This window comes from Letharia columbiana (assembly GCF_014066305.1).
Source record: "Letharia columbiana isolate WasteWater2 chromosome Unknown Sc0000006_s0, whole genome shotgun sequence".
NCBI classification, from domain to species: domain Eukaryota; kingdom Fungi; phylum Ascomycota; class Lecanoromycetes; order Lecanorales; family Parmeliaceae; genus Letharia; species Letharia columbiana.
This window is the reverse complement of record NW_023501042.1, coordinates 872,967-896,543: the sequence shown is the minus strand read 5'-3', so window position 1 is coordinate 896,543 and position 23,577 is coordinate 872,967. Positions and strand designations below refer to the sequence as shown.

The 23,577-nt window shown below is 50.6% G+C and overlaps 9 protein-coding genes across 9 annotated transcripts; 6 read left to right on the top strand and 3 right to left on the bottom strand.

Annotated features, from left to right (window-relative positions):
- Window positions 1-841: 841 nt before the first annotated feature.
- Window positions 842-2,412, bottom strand: HO173_002965 (uncharacterized protein; the record flags this gene model as incomplete). The annotated part of the gene is made up of 4 exons (XM_037304896.1): window positions 842-979; window positions 1,033-2,111; window positions 2,171-2,273; window positions 2,353-2,412. 4 exons carry the CDS (start codon window positions 2,410-2,412, stop codon window positions 842-844), a joined length of 1,380 nt encoding a protein of 459 aa, XP_037168389.1.
- A 413-nt stretch (window positions 2,413-2,825) lies between these two features.
- On the top strand, window positions 2,826-4,133 carry HO173_002964 (uncharacterized protein; the record flags this gene model as incomplete). The annotated part of the gene is made up of 4 exons (XM_037304895.1): window positions 2,826-2,909; window positions 3,072-3,141; window positions 3,217-3,293; window positions 3,567-4,133. The coding sequence occupies 4 exons, from the start codon at window positions 2,826-2,828 to the stop codon at window positions 4,131-4,133; spliced, it is 798 nt and encodes a 265-aa protein (XP_037168388.1).
- Window positions 4,134-5,573: 1,440 nt separating this feature from the next.
- On the top strand, window positions 5,574-7,025 carry HO173_002963 (uncharacterized protein; the record flags this gene model as incomplete). The annotated part of the gene is made up of 1 exon (XM_037304894.1): window positions 5,574-7,025. The coding sequence occupies one exon, from the start codon at window positions 5,574-5,576 to the stop codon at window positions 7,023-7,025; it is 1,452 nt and encodes a 483-aa protein (XP_037168387.1).
- A 1,002-nt stretch (window positions 7,026-8,027) lies between these two features.
- On the top strand, window positions 8,028-8,744 carry HO173_002962 (uncharacterized protein; the record flags this gene model as incomplete). The annotated part of the gene is made up of 6 exons (XM_037304893.1): window positions 8,028-8,034; window positions 8,130-8,147; window positions 8,228-8,292; window positions 8,349-8,420; window positions 8,473-8,574; window positions 8,637-8,744. 6 exons carry the CDS (start codon window positions 8,028-8,030, stop codon window positions 8,742-8,744), a joined length of 372 nt encoding a protein of 123 aa, XP_037168386.1.
- A 1,017-nt stretch (window positions 8,745-9,761) lies between these two features.
- Window positions 9,762-10,589, top strand: HO173_002961 (uncharacterized protein; the record flags this gene model as incomplete). The annotated part of the gene is made up of 4 exons (XM_037304892.1): window positions 9,762-9,798; window positions 9,856-9,871; window positions 10,142-10,234; window positions 10,289-10,589. The coding sequence occupies 4 exons, from the start codon at window positions 9,762-9,764 to the stop codon at window positions 10,587-10,589; spliced, it is 447 nt and encodes a 148-aa protein (XP_037168385.1).
- Window positions 10,590-11,762: 1,173 nt separating this feature from the next.
- On the top strand, window positions 11,763-15,211 carry HO173_002960 (uncharacterized protein; the record flags this gene model as incomplete). The annotated part of the gene is made up of 2 exons (XM_037304891.1): window positions 11,763-12,756; window positions 12,813-15,211. The coding sequence occupies 2 exons, from the start codon at window positions 11,763-11,765 to the stop codon at window positions 15,209-15,211; spliced, it is 3,393 nt and encodes a 1,130-aa protein (XP_037168384.1).
- Window positions 15,212-15,601: 390 nt separating this feature from the next.
- Window positions 15,602-17,715, top strand: HO173_002959 (uncharacterized protein; the record flags this gene model as incomplete). The annotated part of the gene is made up of 5 exons (XM_037304890.1): window positions 15,602-15,632; window positions 15,800-15,874; window positions 15,922-17,449; window positions 17,544-17,601; window positions 17,674-17,715. 5 exons carry the CDS (start codon window positions 15,602-15,604, stop codon window positions 17,713-17,715), a joined length of 1,734 nt encoding a protein of 577 aa, XP_037168383.1.
- Window positions 17,716-18,440: 725 nt separating this feature from the next.
- On the bottom strand, window positions 18,441-20,248 carry HO173_002958 (uncharacterized protein; the record flags this gene model as incomplete). Its single annotated transcript, XM_037304889.1, has 7 exons — window positions 18,441-18,860; window positions 18,922-19,018; window positions 19,068-19,144; window positions 19,562-19,716; window positions 19,780-19,785; window positions 19,855-19,980; window positions 20,194-20,248. 7 exons carry the CDS (start codon window positions 20,246-20,248, stop codon window positions 18,441-18,443), a joined length of 936 nt encoding a protein of 311 aa, XP_037168382.1.
- A 702-nt stretch (window positions 20,249-20,950) lies between these two features.
- Window positions 20,951-22,314, bottom strand: HO173_002957 (uncharacterized protein; the record flags this gene model as incomplete). The annotated part of the gene is made up of 2 exons (XM_037304888.1): window positions 20,951-21,806; window positions 21,866-22,314. 2 exons carry the CDS (start codon window positions 22,312-22,314, stop codon window positions 20,951-20,953), a joined length of 1,305 nt encoding a protein of 434 aa, XP_037168381.1.
- Window positions 22,315-23,577: the final 1,263 nt, after the last annotated feature.

Genomic DNA, 23,577 nt, shown 5'->3' with positions numbered 1-23,577 from the left:
AACCCTAATAAAAAAAAACACCATAATCTAATACAAAAAAATAAACTACAAAAACCAGAGAAAAAGAGAAACAGGTGGACCAAAGCCTCTCTTTTGTGATGTCAAATTGCACGTGGATGGCGATTTGTTTTCCGATCCATTGATCATCGACCGGTATCTGCCACGATTCGCATGCGTCTATAAATGTCTTCATACACAGGCTATTCCTTGCTCATTTTGTACATACTATCTATCATACATACGATATAGTCACAGGTTCGCGGATAAACATGGTCCGAAATCTTCCAGTTACAGACTTGACACTCCGTACCGTCGAAGGTATTGGACTGTAAAATAGTTCTCTAGTATCGCGATCAACTCACCAACATAGTACGGACGTTTGCGTGTCCTAATGACTTGATCAGGTAATGACTTGATCAGGCTAAGATGGAAGTACCGTATACGGTTCTGCGGCGAGGATAATATACCAGGTCTCTGCCCGTGTTCAAGGATTTAATGCAGCTTGGCGCTCGAGAATCAGGGTTATCCTGGATGCACAATGGCGTGCAAGGTCTTACGTCTAAGGTATGGTACTGACCGGCTCTGGGACAGCCAGTCATTCCACAATATTACAGCCTTATGTAAAGTACCGGATGATATGATAGTGCTTCTGTTACGGGCACCAGGGGGATTGATTGTTTCGAAAACCAGCACTTTGTCAGGTTTCCGCCCATGCCTTGTTGAAAGATACAGTAGCTGCTGGCCCAACGCTGGAGATGAGCCCGTAGATGACAGCTGGGGAATGATCGCTCCAGGGAGTATTGCTATCCTCCAACGTTTCACTCCTTCTTGCAATGTAGGCCTAGGCTTTGATTTCGTATTTTCGCTTGAACATCTCATCGACTTCGGTCAAATAATAGGTCCCCTTGGTAATGGTCTCGGGGTTGCCCTTGGGCGTGTAGCCCTTTTGCAGATGTGCCTTTTCTCGAAGTAGGCACATCTAGTACATCGTCAGCAAGTACGTTCTCACCCGCCTAATGAATGATGGCTCACCTCATCATACGTCTCAGGGGGCACCGTCCTTCTTGCATCTAACCTCTCATGCAAGTTGAGCTGCTTAACCATGGGGCTGATGTCCCCTACAACCTTCAAGCTGAAGAAAGAGCTAGCCAGGCCGCTTCCGTAACTGAAAATACCAACGCGTCTGCCTGTGAACCCCTCGCGAGGTGCGTTGCTCAGTAGAGCGACCAGAGAACCGTAAACGCTAGCACAGTACATGTTGCCGCACATCGTAGGCACTTGAACACCAGGCTGCACTCTCGTCTGGAACTTCTTCTTGCTAAGAGCCATGAAAGTTTTCTCAACGGTCTTGTCGGTCAGCGATTCCTCATAGCTCAAGTCTCGAAGCTCCTTCGGCACTGACTCGAACGTTGGATTTTCCGGATTGACTCGGTAATCGTTGTAAAGCAAACGGGCGTAGGATTTAGCAACCAGCTTACACGTTGGAGAATGGAAAAGCACATGGTCGAAACGGTCAAGTGGGGTGACATCTTCTGGTGTGTTATGGACTCCGTTTGCAATCCCGCTCTTTTGTAAAGACGCTTCGCGTTCGTTGTACGCCTTGTAGCAAGCGTCCACTGCTTCAGTGTAACAACTGACGGAGAAGTGGCCATCCACAACGGGATACTCGGAGGTCAGATCTGGCTTGTAGAAGTCGTACGCATGCTGCATGTAGGTACCCCGCTTGCCTGGCTCGAAGGCAAGAGGCGCATCAGGACCTACTAGCATAGCAACACAGCCGGCACCACCTGTAGGACGAGCGTTTCCCTTCTTGTAGAGAGCGATATCTCCAGCGCAAACGATAGCGTCGCGTCCATCCCACGCAGAGGATTCTACCCAGTTGATGGCGTTGAAAAGCGCGTTAGTGCCCCCATAACAAGCGTTGACAGTGTCCACTCCTTCAATGTTGGTGTTGCCGACATCTTGGAACAGTTGCATAAGGACTGACTTGACCGATTTGGATTTGTCAAGAAGCGTCTCTGTGCCGACCTCTAGGCGGCCGATGGACTTGGGATCTATGGAGTATTTGCGGAGAAGGGTTGAAACTGTTGTCAGGGCGAAGGAGTAGATGTCTGCATGATGTCTCGGTCAGCTTGAGGGTACTTTGAAACCCTGTATTATTTATGTTTACCTTCTCGATCATCGCAGAAGCTCATTTTGGTCTGTCCAAGACCGATTGTGTATTTCCCTTGGCTAACGCCATCGAACTTTTCCAGCTCAGCCTGGTCGACACACTATACATTCGAATCAGTAAAATCCCTTATGTGAGAGTAGGATGGAATGAAAAATAGGGCAGAAGCATTGGAGACCTACCTGGCTCGGGAAGTAGATTTCGATGGCCTTGATGCCAATGTTCTGGGGTCGAGATGCCATATTGGACGTAGTCAGGCTGCAGGGCAGAAAGTTGGAAGTCGCGTGAGGAAGTAAACAGATGGAAAAGGGGTGTGAGAAGACTAGAGTACTGAGGGAATGATGTATAAAGACAGTTCCAATGCAATATGCGCACAGCTGAGCTGTTTCCCCTTTCTACTCGGGTCTCAATGACCTGTAATAAGGATAAATACGGTCTACTTGGTACTTGAGTAGGAGCTCAACAATCTTCGGATTTTCTCCACCCCGAGATTTTCACTCCGCTTTTCATTGCTTGCGACTGTGCTAAGCTTTCTCGGGTCTTTGCCGAACACCGGGGACGATCAATAGTATGCCGAGTCAAGTGAAGAATAATAAACATTGAAGGAATCCAGATAAGGCAGGAAAGGATAGGTACTCGTACGGTACTCAAAATAATGTCCAGATACAAGCGCCTACTCTTGACTTTTGATGCTTTCGGCACTCTCTTCACTCCCCGAGAAACCATCGGCAAGCAATATGTATGTACGTTTCTGACTGTTTCTCGGCATTTCGATCTAATTCGTGAGACCTGCCTTGGACACGGCAATGGCTCTTTCCCCCCGGTTGTGCTCGCTGGCCTGATCTTACTGTTCGAAACTGTGTGATGTGAAAGGCAACGCTGATTCCCACGTCTTCATCAGGCCGAAGTTGCCCGAAAACATGGGCTGTCTGGCTTTACTAATGATCAGATAGAATCGAGTTTTCGAGCTGGTAAGGCCTCAAAATCTTTAGGCACCGGGATTTTGCTCCAAGATCCATAGCATGCTAATCTTCTGCACGATCTAGCATTCAAATCAGAGGCAGGTCGATTTCCTAATTATGGAAAGACCGTGGGGATGAGTCCTTCTCAATGGTGGTCCAACGTAAGATGTTTTTCTATAATTCTATTACACGAGATGCGTGCTATATGTTTCAATTAGACTTGGGCTGTCAACCATTCAAATCAATTTCCACAACGTTTTGTTCGTTATCTTGAGGCCATTCTCCCTCGAAGTCGAAGTATCCAACAGAAGGTTCTCTTGGGAAAATGGGCTTGTCTTAGTGTGTGTGTTGCTTGCCTGCAAGGCAATGTGAAACCAATATCTCATGTCCATCTTCCTGAGTAGAGATTTCCTAAGAAACCTGGCAATTTACAGATCATTAACGCCACATTTCGTCCTTTCAACTCTGAGAACAGCCTGCCTGAACGACTTGTACCGGACCTGTTGACTCACTTCAGCTCTGCAGCAGGATACACGTTGTATCCCGACGTTCTGCCCTTCTTCAAATCCTTAAGGCAGATAAAAGTAGCCTCACATGGAGACTTCGTTTGGTCTAAGCCTATCATTGGCGTCATCACGAACTCGGACGACCGTGTGCCGTCCATCCTCTCAAGCTTGGGCTTGCAGGTCGGCTTGTGGAGACACGGAACTGACTTCCAGGCCTCCTTCAACGCAGAGGATGACATCAACTTTGTCATGCTGAGCTACGACGTCGGTTTTGAGAAGCCTGATTCTGATATATTTGATACCACGAAGCAGATGGTGCCCGGACAAGAGCGACTTCTGCACATTGGCGACGATCTACAAAATGATTACTACGCGGCAAAACAAGCTGGATGGGAGGGGCTCCTGCTGGATCGAAATGCTCAAAATAGACAGGAGAATTCTGGACCAGTACCGCGCATCACGGATCTGCAAGAATTGACACCATACATCAAATGATCCTTACGAAAAATCTTTAGGTCCAAGATAGCACCCACACTCAAACTAGGTGCACTATTTGAATTTGCTGGAAGACCACACAATCAACGTTTTCTTTTCAAAATGTTGTATAAACGTTTGGAGCGTGGAAGCCATTCGAATTCAAGCAGAAGAGTTTATAGGGAGAGACATTCAAATTCCACCCTGTTGAGCCATATTGAGGTACTATTAGGGCATGGCAAGAATAAGCATTCCCCGGAGAGCTCTCAGAGAGCCCCCGAATGATTCGCGTGCTTCGAAGTATTTGAGTGGTTCTTTGGGGGAGCCCCCCGAAACCCTCCAGGCCCTCCGGGAGCCCTTCTCACAAGCTCGATAGTGTAAAAAGAGTCCACTCATATTTCCTTACTCTTAGTACATCTTTACGTACACTTTATCAAATTTCATCTACGCTATAACATTGGAAAGCGCATAGTTTAGTCTATAAGTTTATAAGAATTTATTTTTATTTTCTAATAGAGGTGAGGAAAGGAACCAAAAAAGATAGATTTAAAGATTTTGAAGTTGCTTTTTCCAGCTTTCTCTTTGGGACGGTACGTCTTTTACCAAGACTCCCAAGCCAAGACCGGATAACGCCCCGGGCGATGCTTTGGGATTACACCCAGGTGAAGGAACCCCAGCCTCGATGTGGGGTTAAGTCTAGGCTCAGTGCCCGTATCGCACCCAAAGAAGACACCTAAAGTTGAAATTATCCGCTTGCAAAAAGAAAGTCTTAGGTCTCCAGCTATAGGGCTCTCTTCCGAAAGTAGGGTTAGGGCTTACACTAGCGCTGCCTACGACTTTTGGTGCAGACCTCCGTACTCGTATAATCCAGAAGTGAGTTCTTTGATAGAGTAAATTAAGGACACCAATAGATTAACCGACATTCGGCTAAGTGGAAGGATTTATTGGTGTCCTCGCTCTATCAAAGAACTCACTTCTGGATTGTACGAGTAGAGATGAAGAGATAAGGTGAGTTTTAGCACCGGGGAGCAAATTTGAAGGATCTGATTGGTTACTGAAGTTTTGGCTCGCTGAGAAAGCAAGCTTTCCAATTAAGAGAAATCAACATGGATTATACTTCGGATGCTATTCCCATTGCTTTCGACATACCGGTATTTCAAGGACCCGTACTTTACCTGATGGTAACCGATTCCCGGGCACTTGCAGAAGTCCCTGCATCTCTAGATTCGGGCTCTAAGCCAGACGCTAGTGAGATGCCGAGCTTCGCACATATACGGAGATAAGTGGACTTTACTCATGAGTTCATGACCATCTGGCTTGAGACAAAACCATATAGTTCAGTGAGTACCGCTCTGAAGTTTCTCTACGGGTTTCTTTTTTCTTTGACTTGCACACTATACCCATCCTTGCCAGTCGCTTCTGCTTTTTAGCCCCACTGTTACATAGCATAGCGCCTGCACCATGGACCTATCGAGCCCCGCAGCGATAGCCCGCCTCATCCTTCCCAAAGTCCCTCTCATGCTCCAAATCGCAATCTGGCATTCCCTCCGGATTCCTCAAACTGCCACGAAATGGGATCTCAAAACCGAGCTTATTGTCAAGACATTGCGATCTATGCTCAATTCCTCCCACCCTACGCCAATCTCGGAGCAGCAGAGGACGTCCTTGCACGACCCAGGAATAAAAGGGAAGATGTGGATATCGAAAACTACATTTCCAGCTCCAGAACAAGACCATGTTCTCAGAATCCTTCATCAAGCCGTAGAAGATTTGAAAGAGCCGGGCGAGAGATATACACCTGCTGTCATGGCTGCTGTTGAGGTAGAGTGGACCGGCTACCGTGCTAACGTTGACAATCATCGCCAACGGCCTGACCTTTCCGAACGCCAACACTACTCAAAACTCATGTCAGAAGTAAGAAGTGACGTGACGTTACTCTACTTTCATGGTGGTGCGTTTTTCATGATGGACCCTTCTACTCATCGGGCCACCACCTCCCACCTCGCTCACTTGACCAATGGCCGCGTCCTCTCTGTCCGCTATCGTCTTGCTCCTCAAAATCCTTTCCCCGCCGCCCTCCTCGACGCTTTGATAGCCTACCTCTCTTTACTTTACCCTCCTTCAGCAGAGTCATTCCATTCCCCTGTCCCAGCACCCCACATAGTCTTAGCAGGCGACTCTGCAGGTGGCAATATCTGTGTCTCCCTCGTACAGCTACTCCTCCAAATAAATCGCTCCACAACAAAATCAATACTTTTCCACAACCACACCATTGATTTACCTCTGCCTCTGCCAGCAGCGTGCTCGACCATGGCTGCATGGCTAGACATTACACGGTCTATGCCCTCCGTGACAGCGAACGCCCGTTACGACTATCTTCCCCCACCCTTCAGTCGAGAATACGCATCTACGTTCCCACACTGCGAAGCTTGGCCTACGGATCCACCAAGAGGGGACCTATACTCGGATACCAGCATTTTATCTCATCCTCTGGTGTCTCCGCTGACAGCGAAAGATTGGACCGGTAGTTGTCCGCTGTGGTTTTCTTACGGCGAGGAAATGTTGGCGGATGAGGTGCAGGTTGTAGCGTCAAAGGCGGCGAAGCAGGGTGTGACAGTTGTCTCGGAGCAGTGGGAAGCTATGCCCCATTGCTTCGCTCTAATACTGTTGGGGAGTTCGATGAGCAAAAAAGCCTACCAAAATTGGGGAGCATTCTGTCAGGACGCCGTGAAGGGAGAAAATTCAAGAACAAGAGGGCTGTGGATTGAAGCAAAGACAGGAAAGGAGAAAGAGGTCGACATAGAAAATATATGTAGACTTAGTGATGGAGAGGTTAAAGAGAGGATGGAAGCAGCGAAAGCAGCAAGACATTTAGGTGTCGAAGGAGAAGGCAAGTTGTTGCCAAAGCTGTAAGACGAAGCCGATTTCACAATGTATGCAAACTGAACCGGCACATATGGGTGTTTCCATGTCACCCAGATAGAAGATTGATGGAACGAGAAACCCGATACTAGTGTTACAGGCTCGCAGGAAACATCTCGGAATCCGTCAAGTGCATTGCTAGGATAGTCAGGGGTCGGCATGAACCTCTTTGGATATCAGAAAACATTAACTGCCGTTGGTATATGCAAACACTACAAGGGGTGGGTTGCCACTTTCCTGGGCAACTTACCTGCCGTCCCCACGCGCAAATAAATGTTACCTTGCGCCCTATACTCTCAATCCACGCATGAAGATATACAGATAAGCATGGCTTCTTCTTGAAACCGTCGACCGTGCTCCGGAACAACATGATCTGAAAAAGAGCTTTCGGTCGCTCTAACTTTGACAATGGGTCGATCGATGGGATCGTCGCGAGCTTCAAATGGGGTTAATTCCTGATGCAGGGCTCAAAGTATTAGCTACTGGTCATTCCGCGAACGTGTGCGTGCAGTAGGGACATTGAATGCAGGATCAGACTGTTGAGCTTGAATATTGTTTTGTTACTTCATGAGATATCAGAAGTTATCGTTTAGAAGTAGGAGTCATCACGGTAGAAATGAAAATCGAATCATGGAAGAAGACCTACCAATTACCACGCTCAATGGCCGGCGGTATGCGGCCTTATGACTTCGCCCACAAGATTTATTTAAGATAGCAGCAATCATTTCGGTGTCAGTCCGTTGTACATGAAACCCAGAGGGTGATCTGATGTTTTTGTGGAGATGTAAAAATCGAAAGACAGTTTGAGAGCTTCTCAAGCGTGGGGCTTTGCCGCGGGCTTGGCATCCCAGATCCCTACTCATTTGGTCATGTCTCTCCAACAGCCCATCAAAGACGAACCCATCGCGTGAACTGTCTACGGACGAACCTCCATTGCGAGTTACAAGACTCGAAGTCCATATCCGATAGACCAACAGCCCAAGACCTCACAAAATGGGAGGTAAGCAAGCTCTTTTCTTCCGCCTGCTCTAGCCACCGCGCCCAAGGCAGTGCAACGGTGCTGCTTCCCACCTCCCTGCTAACACCTCCTCTTAGACTTCAACGCTATCGCTCGTAAGTGTGATACACCGCTGCATAGCTCCGCCTCTCGAATACGATATTGAGCAAGCCGAGATGGACTAAGCAACATGCAGAGCAATTCACGGAATTCTACTACAACACCTTTGATCAGGACCGCAAGAACCTGGCTGCCCTCTACGTTCGTAGCCACCTCGAAACTCTAGACTCCGATTTACTGAACGAGTGCCTGAGAAGCGCGACAACTCTATGCTCACATTTGAAACATCAGCTATCCAGGGCGTGGCTGGCATCATTGAGAAGCTAACGGTATGGAGCACGCTCCAAACACAACACGTCGATATGCTAACGCGGCTCCAAGAGCCTGCCATTCAAGACTGTTGCCCATAAAGTGTCTACCCTCGATGCACAGCCCTCGAACGAGAGCGGAGGTATATTGGTCATGGTCACTGGGGCACTGCTAGTAAGCCCTTGCTCTATTGGTGGCTGTCTGTGGTAATAGCTGACGTATTGGCTGTTTCACAGGTCGACGAGGAGCAACGGCCGATGAATTACACCCAAGTCTTCCAACTGCTTCCGGACGGCTCGGGCAGCTATTTTGTGTTCAATGACGCCTTTCGGTTGATCTATTAGTGGATAATCGATACGATGGGGTGGAGAGGAAGGGCGATTTGCGGATGTCCTCAAGATGATAAACATCTCCTGGGCAACACGAGATATCGGCTGTTTGTTGCAGGTAGAGCAGCATAGCGGGAGTTTGTACTTTAGTTTAGAAGCACTTGGGTACTTTTCCCAAAATCTGAGGGTGAAATACACAATTATGTTCCTTGTAATTGATACGAATGGTTGCTCTATTGCTGTCATGATGTGACGACGTGGCGCTGAGGCTGGGACTCATGTCGCCTCTTGCAGGCAACAACTTGCTACTTTGCCTTCTCCGAAAACCGGTTGATAACAGCACACCATACTCTCAATGAAGAGAAAGCTTGCCCATTCCGTTATTTTACCAAAATCAATGATCGTTGGATACGGCCGCTCTCATAGAACTGCGGCAGTCGCAGATCTCTGAGCCCTGCGCTAATTCGTAGACCTACCCACGCGGCAGAAAGCCTAGACACTAACCAAATGGAGATTACGGCCCCCCACCAAATTTCTATGCGGAATACCATGTTTCTCCATTAATAGCCGTCCTTCGTCCATCACCGTCTAGAACAGCCTACGATCCTTTCAGGCATACTAATTACACACTCATTTATGGACTAAGAGGGGGAAATTTGGGTGTGAAATTGTATGGGGGGGCCCTTGATCTCCTAGCTTAATATCAGGTTAGTGTCCAGGCTTTCTGTCACCCGCGTGCTACCTTAGTGAAACCTTGACATTTATTGTCAGCAATCTGAATTCTGGAGAAGCCACGACCAAGAACCTCAAGTATTGACCAAAAGCTATCTTCACTGAACGATATCTACAACGTCCTTAGTTTGCAGCTCTTGCTGCCCGTCGACCATCGTTAGACTTCTTCCCTTGAAGCAACCTTGAACGCATAACCGCCAAAAGAGCAATTGCGCGAGCGCTCATCCCCTCACCTGTTGAGCCAAGTTTGGCGAGCACAAAGGCCCTTCAAGACGACGAGAGTAATCTGGAGGTTCTAAGATGACGCTCACCGAAGAGCTGAGGTCGCGCAACTTCAGTGAGTAGCGCGACAGCTCTTGGACACGGGGCTCTGCTAATACACTGCGTGCCACAGGCATCTATGGGCAATGGTGAGCGATACCTCTCTCTCATTGACTTTTATACGAGTTCTAGAGGCGTTCATCATCGACTCTAGAAGAAGCTTGAAAGAGGGGGTTACTGGTTGTTGGCTATCAAAGGCGCCGAGCCTTGGCGCTGTCACTCAGAGCTTCCAGGCTTCGAAACTATGGGTGACGACTACGAAAGCGCTCAGTAAAGGCTGAGCTTGCAAAACGTCGTTGGAAGAAGCAGAAATGGTGTCTGAACATTCGCGAATATCGCTGCTGATGATGTTTTGATAGGATGGGAGTACTGTGCATAGTCCTTTGCATTGCTCTTGGCATATCGCATCTTATTCATGCCGGCCTGCTCATCATATTCGGCATACTATGCCTGTAAGTGACTTTGATGCGTCCTGTGAGAGAACCCTACTGATTGTACATATAAAGCTGCTCGGGCCTCACACTCATCTTCGTTGAAATACCCCTGCTCCTTCGCATATGCCCGACTTCACCCACCTTTGACACTTTCATCCGACGGTTCACCACCAACTACATGCGTGCAGCTATCTACGGTACCATGAGCTTGATTCAATGGCTTAGCATCATCGAAGGACCCACGAGCTTGATCGCGGCAGCACTCGTGTTGCTGCTTGCGGCATCCTGCTATCTCATCGCTGGACTCAAGGGGCAAGGGTTCGTGGGGAGCAAGACGCTGGGTGGACAAGGTGTTGCACAAATGATTGTCTAAGGGTTTTGGGACTAAGGTTAGGCAGCCGTACCGAAGATTGATGCAGTGGAGGTCTTGGTATGAGGGAAAAGCCATGTTGATGGAGCGATTCACCAAGAGCGAGTTGACCCCATTGTCACCGCAGTATCATGGCGTTGTGGAAGAGAAGCAGTCCTTTGTACCAGTACACTGTCTTTTTATTGATTCATCCTTGCATAAACAGCGGATTAAGCGGGTCTCCTGAAGCGTGTGCTTTGCAGGGAAAAGCCTTGGAGCGCCAGGTGAATTAAAGGAGCGAAGGGAATGCATGAAGGACCAGTCAAAATCGATGGGTAACTCCACCGCCGCGCATCCCGGTTTTGCACCCGTTGCGTCCTCACAGCGGGGAAAGTAATACCTAATAAGACGTTGAAAAACACGTGAGTTGCAGAGCCCCACAACCGGCTCCACCGTTCTCTGCACCTCTCCTGACCGAGTACTCGTAGTAGACTAGGTACTTATCCATTGACGCAAACAGTTCCTCACATCTGCCTACTAGTACTACTGTAAGATACTACCTACCTACCTATCCCATTCAACCTGAGAGGTGGAAGAATTCGCGCATGGTGCGCACAGCTGAAAGAAAACGCTGGCCTTAAGCACGTCTTTTGCTTCCTTTAACCTTGAAAGCAACCGCTGCCGAGACATCCTTGGCGCCAATCATTCTCATCTCTGCCGTCTGCCCTGTTAAAGGATTGGACCACCCCCACACTTGAGCAGAAAGCTGCATCTTCCATTTTCTGCATCTTCTCAACCTCTTCTCTTCTCTTTCAAATACCATCATCCATTGCTTACGCTACCTAGAGAAGAAGTGAGTCGAACTGCAAAACCTTGCTCTGCCTCCTCCTCCTTTAAATGCTCCATCGATGGACAACAAGAGGGGAAGCCCCTCAACCTGTGAAAGAATGTACATATGCAGGGGATGAATATGTTTTGATACTTAATAAAGTCGTTATCAAACCCTTCCTGCATTGTCCCATTATCCCCTTTTCCCTCTGATGCATGCATGCTACCAAATTGCGTCATTGCTTTTGATCTTAAGCAGCTGATATCCAGTATTTGGCACGTCACGCTGGCGACTAACCAAGCATTCACAGAGTCAACGCCAACGGATACCTGCTATCCTTCATTATCCTCGAGGCCAACTAGAGAATCATGTCCGTCCCACAGGTACCTCCTCGTCCCGCTCGCTCGCAGCAGCAGCATCCCAATATGGCTGCGCCGGATATCCCCCAAATCCCCCCACGGCCGGGAGAACGTCGAACCTTGGAACGTTCCCAATCGCCAAACCGGGACAGTTTCGCCCGGTCTCCTTTCCATGAGCCTCCTCTGGGCATGAGCCTCGGGAACAAGAGTGGGGCCACATACACCCAAAACGCCTCCATTTCCAATTTGGACCTTCCGCAACGTCCGCCAAGTGTCTCTTTGCCATCGATCGGGCAAGAAGGAAACGAATACGCAGAAATCAAGTACAAAGACGAGTCTGCAGCGGCCGAGCCAGAAGGCAGCGGTAATGAGCCGCAAGAGACAAGAAATGTCGGCAGTGATTTGCCTTTACATGCCCCAAGGCCATCCTTCTCCAACTCTACGGCCAAAGCTAGGGTCTCAACGGTCACTCGTACTGACTCAACTCAAGCAGCTGCAGCAGGCATTGGGAAAGCGCTTCCTTTAGTCGACGACAAGGATCCTCAGGACCGTGTGCTGAAACCTAGAGTGAGCTTCCGCACAGCATCTTCCGCATCCACCGAACGTCCTGGTTCTGCACAAGCCGAGGATGATCGTGGCATTCCTGAGATCGGGCAGCGGGTGCCTATGTACCCAGATGCCGGAGATGTTCAGGCACCGTCTCCGTCTCCTTTCCAGCAACAGTTCCCCACTGCTGTCGGATTCCATAACTCTGGTATGCAGAAGCCTTCTAGGCATCATCGTAGAACGCCCAGCGGCAGAGAAATCTTACCTCCCGGAAGCTACGGAATGCATGGCCATGGTGTTCCGTCTACGGATCAGTTCGAGAGGTCCTGGTACGAGAAGCATCCTGAGGCCCTTGAAAAGGAAGAGCATGGACAGTATGGGCCGGGTATTGGTGGTGGTAGAGGCGAATGGGCTCTCAGCAGTGACGATCTCAATAAGCTGGTCCGGGAAACTTCAAGTAAGCAAGCTCAAGAATGGTCTGATTGACGCTTAGCTAACGTAAATTTCGCCAAGGATCTGGACCTAATACGCCTGGATTGCCAAATGAGCAAATTGGGTATATCGCTTCAGAAGAATATGCCTCTCGTCTGAACACCCCGGCGTCTGCGACCTTCCATAGACCATTGCACTCAAACCACTCACAACCACACGTCGAGTCACCTCTTCGTAAACAAAGCTTCCCTGTCGATGCCGAAACTAGCTACGGACTCGAGAAGAAGGATTCCCATGCTTCTCACCGTCTCTCGTCAGAGCATGCTTTGGAGAGTGAGACAGAAGACGACGAACTCTACGTTTCTCCACCGACCGTCCGAAAGAGCAAGATCCATGGAAACGGCTATGATCCGCCCACAGTGGATCTTGGACCGCGTGGAGGCAACACTGAAGCCGTAGGCGGCTTTATTGAAGAGCGAGGCCACGGCGTGCCCATACTCGCCTCGGACGAAGTCGCCAAGACACCCGAGGCAGAATACCAGCAGCCTGCTGTTTCTCCGGCCCAAGAACGAAGAGGCAGCAACTACTATTCTGGTGTCGACTCGGAATACCAAAGTGGATTTAAGATCGGTAGTCGCTCTGGTAGCGCGTCCAACAGCAGACCAACGAGTCGGCCTGGTAGTATTTATTCACTTCCAACTCTGTCAAGATTCTCAATTCACGATGAGGACCGTGAAAACATGCATACACCATTGGAAGATGTCGATGAATACGAGCCCCTCTTTCCTGATGAAGAAGGAAATAAGAGACCAGTCACTGCAGCCGAACGTCTCAAGCTCCGCGAACAAATGAAAAGATTTCCTAGTAAGGATATCTGGGAAGACACACCAAACAGTCTGCAGCTCCAAGCTACCGTGGAGACCCCCGAGCCATCCAATGAGCAGTCTGATCCATTTGACAAGGCGCCTGCTACAGTTTTTGAGACGCCTGAGCAAGAGAGTGCTCGCAAAGGCGAGGTCAGCGAAGAGGAGAAAGCGAAGTTGATATCTAGAGAAGAGAGACTAGCCAAGTCAAACTTCAAGCCTCATCTCCGTCAAGAGATGCACAGGCCTGGGTTAGCACAAAGATTTCCGAGTAGAGATATTTGGGAAGACTCGCCGGATAGCGCTCGCCTTGAGACCACAGTGGGAGACTCACAGGTCAGCGATCCCAAAAGCCCCCCGGACGAAGGTCTGGAAGCTGGTGCAGTAGTCCAAACTTCTGGAGCACCAAAAGAAGGCATCATTGCAGGAGAACAAGCTCGAGATGGGGCAACTGCTGGTGCAGCCGCTGCCAAGCCTCATATCCCCCCAAGACCCAATAAAAGCAAGGTATCGCCGCCGTCCGCGGACCTAGGCCAAGCTCCACCATCTATCCCGGTTCGCCCACCAAGAAGGGTTCATCAAGTCCCTCCTGCCGATGCGCAGGTTCCGATCGTCCCGTCAAGGCCTTCAGCCATTGAGGCAAAGCAGCCATCTCCAACTGAGACTCGAAAGGGTCCAATACTGCCTGAACGGCCAAAACCGCAAGTTCCAGTACGCCCAGCTAAACCTGTTGGCCGCGACTCCTCAGAGAGTGTGTCATTGTCCAAGACCACATCAATATCTTCTGTGGGCAGTGATGGAGCAATTACTAAGGAATTGACTTCTCCGCCTCCAGCGCCGAAACCGAAACCTGCGGTTCCTGCACGGCCTGCAGGAGGCAAGATTGCTTCATTGAAAGCTGGCTTTCTGTCTGATCTAGATTCACGGTTGAAGCTTGGTCCGCAAGGCCCCAAGCCTCAAGAAAAGGTAGAGCCAGAGGTAGAGGAGGAGAAAGCTCCTTTAGCTGATGCGAGAAAGGGTCGTGCTAAAGGTCCGGTGAGACGCAAGCCAGCGGCTCCTACGACCACAGAGTTGGCAGCTGCGGAGGGCCAGGAAGACAAGGCAGATGCGAGAAACTGGCAGATGCAGAAACCATGGACCGTTTGGGAACACGATGGAGCTTTAAAGGTTGGACAGCAAATATCGAGCACGCTGGGGGTAGAAGCTATTTCGCCGGAAGACGTCTTCAAAGCCGCTTATTTCCCAGTAGCAGACAGTCAAACGGACGGTACGGATGATGCAAAAGACATGCACCAAGCCAAGCTGGCAGTCGAGGAGTCTCTGATGGCCAATGAGCCGTTGACACAAAAAGAAGTTCAAGCACCAGATGCATTTCACGCACCGGGGGCATCAGAACTGCCCACCCCAACAGCAGAAAAGGCAGATCCGCTCAGCAGGGAAGCTACACCAGGCCCTTCGTCGTCGTCGTCTGTCCTGCCACCGACTGAGACAAACACGCAAAGGCAGACGGAGGAGAAAACGACACTGCTCAATCCTGGCAACAAGATCGACAAGACACCAACTTCCACTAACGCTGGAGAAGCACAAGGCAGCGCAGAAAAGGGGGATACACTCTAGTTCAAGATTTGTAGGCATGATTTCGGGGTTCGAGGGAGGAATGACAGAATTGGAAGTTCGATTCAATGCCTAGGATAGGGAGTTGGATTGGAAACCGAAAAGTTATAACGTATAACCGCAACCAAACATGTTCATACCACTTCACATCCCAACTGCTTCTCGGCCATGTCTGCTTCTGTAGCTGTATACGTGCTCCGGCCTTCATCTAGAAGGGTTATAGCCAAGATGGTCTTGTGGTTTGACAATTGAGTGGATCTGATTGGTCCCCTCCATCAAGCCGAGGCTCCTGCGGGAATGGCAATTGACAATTGCATGTCACCCACCACTCAGCATATCTCCCTTTCCTTTCGCCCACACTTATGTTCAGTCCTCCTTCTCTGTATTATAACTATGGCTTCCAAGACCTCAGTGTCTTTCTTAGGTAGAAGAAGTCTGACCACATCGAATGTCTCTGCACCAACCACCCGGAGAGCTTATTCACATTTCCCCCCACGCGGCGGCGGCGGTGCCTCCTGCAGCAATCGAGATCCAATTGCTTTTTAATCAGTAGAAGAACCCTCTCAACCACTCCATGGCGACGCCTTGCAGATATCGATGACTCATTTGACCCCCGGAAGCAGGAGCGTGAGAGCGATGAGGTCGATGTCTGCATCGTAGGCGGAGGTATGTCATGCGGCAGTCCACCCTTGAAGCATGCTAATGCCTCGCAGGACCTGCCGGCCTCAGCGCAGCCATTCGCCTCAAACAGATCGCCAACGAAGCCGGCAACGAAGCCTTCCGAGTTCTTCTTCTCGAGAAAGCAGGCGAGCTAGGCGCTCACATCGTCTCCGGCAATGTCATCGAACCGTCCGCTGTCAACGAACTGCTCCCTGACTGGAACAATCCAGATAACCCGTCACGTTTCGAAAGTGCTACCCCGGCTACTCATGATAAGATGCGGTTCCTTACCAAAAACAGCTCCATACCAATCCCCGCGCCCCCGCAGATGAACAACAAGGGCAACTATATCATAAGTTTGAATCAGTTCTGCAAATGGCTAGGGGAGAGAGCGGAGGAGGTAGGTGTGGAGGTTTACCCGGGCTTTGCGGCCAGTGAGGTGCTGTACAATTCGACGGACGGGTCAGTGAAGGGTGTGGCTACGAATGATCTGGGCATTTCACGCAGGGGGAAGCCCAAACCTTCATTTGAGCGTGGGATGGAGTTTAATGCTAGAGTCACGCTCTTTGCTGAGGGTTGTCATGGTAGTTTGACCAAGCAAGTCATCAAGAAATTTGATCTCCGCCGCGACAGCCAGCCCCAGACGTACGGGTTGGGACTCAAGGAGGTCTGGGAAGTCAAGCCGGAGAAGTTCAGGAAAGGGGAGATTGTCCACACGATGGGCTATCCATTGCCTTCATCTACCTACGGAGGCGGATGGCTTTACCATTTCGGCGATAATCTCGTCTCTCTTGGTCTTGTCGTTGGTCTCGACTATCCCAACCCCTGGCTCTCTCCCTATGGCGAATTCCAGAAAATGAAACACCACCCCATCTACAAATCCGTCATCGAAGGCGGCAAATGCATTTCCTATGGCGCCCGAGCCCTCAACGAAGGTGGTTTCCAATCCATTCCCAAATGCGCCTTTCCCGGCGGAGCCCTCATTGGCGACACAGCAGGTTTCCTCAACGTCCCCAAAATCAAAGGCACCCACACAGCAATGCGAAGTGGCATGCTCGCCGCCCAAGCCGCCTATTCAGCCTTGACATCGAACCCAGACAGCGGCACCGTCTTTCTGTACGATTACGAAGACGCCCTCCGCTCCAGCTCCATTTGGAGCGAACTAAAACAAGTCCGTAATATGCGTCCGTCTTTCCACTCACCCCTCGGTCTCTACGGCGGTATCATGTATTCCGGCCTCGAAGCCTACCTCTTCCGCGGCAAAACGCCTTGGACGCTCAAGCACAAAGAACCCGGCGACCACGCTGCCACGAAGCTGGCGTCCGAGTGTCCAAAGATCGAGTACCCGAAACCGGATGGTCAAATCTCATTCGACATTTTGACGAGTGTGAGCAGGACGGGCACGAACCATGAAGAAGACCAACCTGTGCATTTGCAAGTGGAGGATTGGGAGGCGCATAAGAATGACCAGTGGCCGAAGTACAAGGGGATCGAGAACCGGTTCTGTCCGGCCGGGGTGTATGAGTACGTGGAGGATGGGGCCAAGGAGTTTGGGGTCAAATTCCAGATCAATGCGCAGAAGTACGTGTCCATTTCCTCCACCGGCTTTACCGCCCAGACAGACACCCCTTGCCATCTATGCTTTGCGGAGTCGGGCGCTGACGACCCTGATCAGTTGCATCCACTGCAAAACGTGCGATATCAAGGCCCCGGCGCAGGATATCAATTGGCAGGTAAGACCACCCCCTCCCCCCATATCTACGCAACACCGATCCACCAAACACCGCTGACGCTTCGATCCTCAGACACCGCAAGGAGGCGAGGGACCAAAGTACTTCATGACCTAGATCGAACGTTGGGTCCCGGATGATGGATGATGGTCGAGTGTATCGCTTTAGGTGTACATATGGGTGGGAAGATGAACATATGGGATTTGGAAAAGGGGGTGGTTCGGTGCTGAGAGAGGTGAACAATGGTCACTTCACCTGTGGTCCTTTGATGTCAATGTCAGCTGGGCGCACGGCCTCGCACGGTGCATGGAGCCTTTACTATAAGGACCCGAGACTGTCTCCCTGGGTTCAAAGCTGTGCTGTGCTGTTCTACCTACGATGTGGATGTCTATCTAGTCAGTCAGTAAGGAACCAACTACATCGTGTCCGAGCCTAAGACTGCACTACGAGCACGAAAATGCAGCTGTGTCTTCGGACGATTCGCCAAAGTACATGTAGGGTGTGATTAAGGCAAGCATCTGACTTGGTGACACGCTGAGCAGGAACGTTGACCAAGTGGGGCGGTCCAAGCTTGAAGACAATAGACAGCCAGCCACAACGTATTAGCCTGTGGATACCATAGCCCGACACAACTTCTTTGACCTCGGTTGCAATTTTCCAATCCTGATACAAACGTCCTTTCCGTATGCAGCCTACCGCAACTTAAACCCCTGATATCCGAGAATCACCACTACCCGCTGAAAGTGTCTGGTTGGCAGGGCAGGAGAAGGTGCTCGGGGATTCTGTCATGATAAGCGGCTGCCCTCCTTCAAAGGCTCCTGCACGGAGAAGAGGAGGAGCAATCACCAGTATCTCGGCGGCGGGGGACGCTCATCGTAACCGCCATAAGCCCTCGGAGGCGATCGAGCCCTAGGCCTATCATATCCATTGGCAGCATACGGGTCCTCATATCCACGACGAGGTGGAGCGCCGTAAGGATCATCGCGGTAACCGCTACGAGCGGGTGGTGGATAAGGATCGTCAACGGGCGGGCGAGCTGCGCGAGGTGGAGGCGGAGAACGGTAGCTGCTGTGACGGGAGTAGTAATCATCACGGGGTGGGGAGCGGCGACGGTAATCATCACGACGGGGGCTGTAGCCACGCGATGGAGGTGGACCACGGCCGTAGTAGCCATCTGATGGTGGATAGCCGCCGCCGCCGCCGCCCCGACGAGAATGGTGGGGGCGAGCGAGAGCGATAGCGGTCGTTGCGGGGAACCTCGTCTTGGGTCTGTCGATGGCCTTAGTCGTGGAAGTGATTAGAAGTATCAGTGGGAAAACGTACATCAGCCAGGCAGCGAACGCTAGCTCCTTTGAAATCTTGATTGTCCAATTTGTCAACGGCGACTTTCAGGTCTCCGGCGGTCTCGAATTCCACGAATCTAGCGCTGTTAATGACGGTATAACGCTGAGTAGGTGTATGAATCTCACCCTTTGCCATCGCGGTCGCGGCCAACCTCGGAGTAGACGACGTCAAGCCCAGAGCGACGTGCAAAATCTTTGAGATCCTAAGGTCCAAGTAAGTCCGAGTCCAGGTGCGTACAGCCCAGCCAATTAGGAATGAAAGGCCCAATCCTGCTCTCCGGGGCCAGGAGCACAATGTATGCGAGATCACCAGTCCAGAACATCCCCAAAACAAAGACAAGGGAGCATGCAGGGCATTAGGTCTTGGCTCAATGCAGCCAAGCCATCCAATCCTCGGACCAATCTGGCCAGTGAATGGCTAGTTCGGACCAACGCGAAGATTCAGACTTTCGACTGTCCTTCGCACTGGATGCAGGTTACAGAGCAACAAAGCGTAGCTCGAGAGTGCAATAAGTGGAGACTCCTAATAGAGCCACAGACAGAGATGGACCCCAACGAGCATCATCCATAGATCCTAGAACCAAGGGCCAAGAACAGATGTAGTGAAGTAGAGAGCTAACCTGCCAACTGGTTTCCCCCGGAAGACCAGAGATCTGCATACGATAGGCCGTACGTCTGGGACGAGGATGCGTACGGTCGGGCGCAGGAAAGTCTCGTTGACGGGAGCCGCGGGCAAATTGAACGGTCAAGCGGGATCCGTTCATGTCGGATCCATCTTCACGTGTGCCACTGTCAGTGGTCTTCTGGCTTTAGGTGATAGAAGTGGGGATGCACGTACGGAAAGCTGTCAATGAAGGCGTCAGCAAGTGTCTCGTGAGGACGATTTTGTGCGGCATAGGCATTGGGAGCTCACCAGGAACCACATCCCTAGCATCCAATGCATCATCGTACTCGATGAAGCCGAAGCCGTTCATGAGCTTGATCTCGGTGATGTTTCCAGTACCATCCTTGAAGTGGTTCTGGATGTCTTCCTTTGTGACTGTGGTAGTGGTGGTCAGCGAGCCCTGTCAAAGGGGCTGAAAATGCCAGTAGGTGCGGGCCATTCCATCACGGATCCTTTTGAAGCCAGAGGTGAAGTCGCCAAACATTGAACAAGGCTGAGCGCAAGGAAAATCCGTCCAGAGTTATGGGTCGACCTCGGTTACAGAGCGCGTAGAGGAAAGATGGGATCATAGGATTGGCTTGAGCATACCGTCACGAGGAAGATTGCCCAGGTAGAGGCGAGTGGAGGAGACCTCTGCAGACATCTTGGAGACTTGGTCCTCGAGTTGTGCGACAAGGTAGTGAGGCGCGCACGAGATCGAAGGTGAGAGAGCAGAAGACTAAGGCAGTCTCTGATAGATATCAAAGAAACAATTCTGGGCTAAAATGCTACTGACAAAATCGGACCTCGTGGGTGTGAACGGTGAAGGTGGTGCAAAACAAATAAAGGAAATGTGGTGGATGAGGTTTTCGAAACCTGCCAAGACTTTACTAGCGTCTACGGTCGGCCACAAAACCCAAAAACCAGGTACGTATCCAACACGCAGATATTGGACATTTCTTCACCATGCCTACCCCCACCTAGGGCGACGACTGCAGCAGGTTTACATCAGGACTTCCCTGTATGGTCAAAATATTTGAACTGCTTTTTCCCCAGAGCTCCAGGCTCCGACCTCTTGTCTGGACCTTTTCGAGCACGATCAAGCTAGAGACACCAATGTGCAAGACAGCTACCAAATCACGAAACTCACACCGACAGTTACAACCTGACCAGAAGCACAATTTGTCTTCAGATTCCTGCATGGTATCGTTTACTGATATAATACAACTCATAGAGCGCCAGCTAGGCTATGTACACATTGAAGTGAAGATGGCGAGCGGATACAATTCCAGCACAGTGTTCTCCGTCAGATGCTAAAGGCAATCATACAGCTCCTCAAAACGCTCCAAAGAGGTCATCGAGATCCTCAATTTGTATGTCTTCCGCTTCTCTGGTATCCCACGTCAACCCAACTCCACTGTCTCCCAGTATGGAAGTCGACTCTTTCATTTCCACGTCTTCTCCTCCTTGCTTGGGTTCTTTTCCGACCATGATTGGTTGTATCGCTTTCATTAAAGGGCTGCTCGTAATCATCAAACTGGAATCCTGGCTGTGATGTCCACCAAATAATGCTTCTGCAGCTTCTCCGGTTCCTTTTTGCTTTCTCTTCCTCAGTCTCTTCCACAACCCCTTCACTTGGATCTTCGGTTGATGGTCTGATTGTCGGGTCGTCCAAGCTCATGCCTCGCATACGCATACTGCTCGCCGTCTGGGTGAATTCCTTCTCGTCTCCTTCAAGTGGAGGGCTTGCAGCTTTGTGATTATGTGAGAGCGCAATGTCCGATGAAGAACCGTTTGATCCATCTCTTGCTAAGCTTGACCTTCCGGAAAATGATGACCCTGCAGGCGTCGGTGGTGTTGCGAAATCATCGACGCCCGGCACCGCTACATCAAGGTCCTCGGACAGATCAATCTCCGGACTGGGACTCATAGCATCACGATTTCGTTCCTCTGCAGCCTCGGTGTCTCCATCGATGCTTGCGCTACTGATGCTGGGAGATATTATGCGCCTTCCTCCTTTACCTCCAGAATGTGCCGAGATGATGACGTCTGAGAGGGCGGTGGGAAAGTCTTGGCGGGGGAGTGTGGTGAGGAAGTAGTAGACTTTGCGAGGATGGACGGTGGTCAGCTCTTTATCGAGTGGGCACGGCGACAGGGCACTCCATGGGCGCTTGAGGTATGCTGACAGTCGGGATGAGAGTAGGGCAGCCGGGTTCGCCGAGCTAGATGATGATAGTCAGCGCAAAAGTCGTGGATTTGATGGAAGATGAGGATGCCTTACCTGGAGACAGCATCGCTTATACTCGACAGGACAGTTGCAAGCTCTTTGATCAAGTGTGGCCTATTCCCGGTCTTTTCTAGCTGCTCGATCACACCAACCACGATATCATCACTGATGCCCTCTGTGTCGACTTTGGTGTCTGTTGACGCCCGTGGTGACGGTGGTGGGGTGTGTTCGTACGCAACGCGGCCGCTACTCTTAGGCCGATCTGCAAACGACACAACCTTGGTGGAATGTGAGGTCGCCGATGATTTGGGTCTTGGTGGCGATGTGGGTGAAGGTGAATTTGAAGTATGCGACCTCTTGATTTTCTTCGTCGGTGGTTGTTGAGGTGTTTCCGTGGCAAGCGAGGCCTTGGAAATCGAAGGGCGGTGAGCTCGGGAGGCGTTGGGCAACTGTATGCCCAAGGATGGGAGAGACAAGGACTTTCGACGAGTGTTGTACGGCATTTTGATGATGTCCTTAGGGTTTCATGGATCAGAGTGAGATGTCGAAGGGTCGCGGGATTTTTCGGATTTTGTTTGCTGCAGTGGTGATGTAGCACGGTAAGCTTGTTGTGGTGGTTTGCAACGGGGTCAAGAATGCGAGTCAGACGGGTCGCGAGAATATCATTGGAGCACTGGACGGCAAGGAGGTGTGCACAGGAATGCAGCCTTGCAGGCGTGCAGATGCAGGAGGCGAGCGATCGGTCTCTCCCCAAGCCTGGGCTGACCACCTGTTTTTTGTGATTGATTCTCTTTGTTCTGACTGGTGTGGATGAAACGAGAAGGCAACAGCCAATGAAAGTTTAGGCGGCGTTGAAAAGGTTGCTCAAAGGAGCGTAGGCTTCGACCGGGTTTTCTTGACAGCAGGTTAAAAGAAAAAGAAGAAGAAAATGATATGGCCTGTAGCGAGTACCAAGGGACACTCCTGCACCTAAGGTGGTTGAGAAGAGGATGTTTGTTGTATGGGGGTTGAAAGGCAAACAAGGAAATTACGGGTGACAGAAAAAGGAGACAAGATCCAACCCTTTCCAACGGGAAGGGGAAACGGCGGAAAAAGGCCAGAGCGCCAGGAATTCGCAAAGATTAAAAACGTTGCGTTTTCAATTTATCACTTTATTACTTTACTTTTTAGGTGGCCAAACTTTGAAGCGCTGACCCGGCAAATGAGTGTGGCTTTGCCCCAAAGGACCAGTGCGGAATAAAGGTATTGGCTTTTGATTTGCTGGATGCTAGTCCGAGAAGAGGAAAGCGTGATACTGAAGCGAATACCCAAGGTAAGGGAATCCTGCGGCGACGCGCTTCAGGGATGCCCAACCCTGGGACTCCGTGGCGAGACACAGTTCCCAGCCCGTTTCTTGAGCTACCTATGACATCGGTTTTGCTGTCATCATTGCCGTGTGTGTACGAAAGTCGGTAGCAACTCACCAACTTCCTTTCACTTCTCTCCACCGTCTTTCCTTCCTCCATCCGATCGGCTCGGAAAACGCTCTCTCCAATACATACCTAAAATAAAATTAAAAAAAGGGTATAAAGACTATAGATTAGAAAATCCTGTCCCGCTCTCTTCGCATCCTGCCTTCAGAGTTAGGCCCTACGAACCGTCTCTAGAGCTCGGGAAGAGGGCACGACAAACAACGACCAACAAAGGCACATCACATCTCACCATGAGAGGACCCTCTCCACGACGGCTCCCGCGCCCCCCCCTCAACCCTGCATCCACGATAGGCC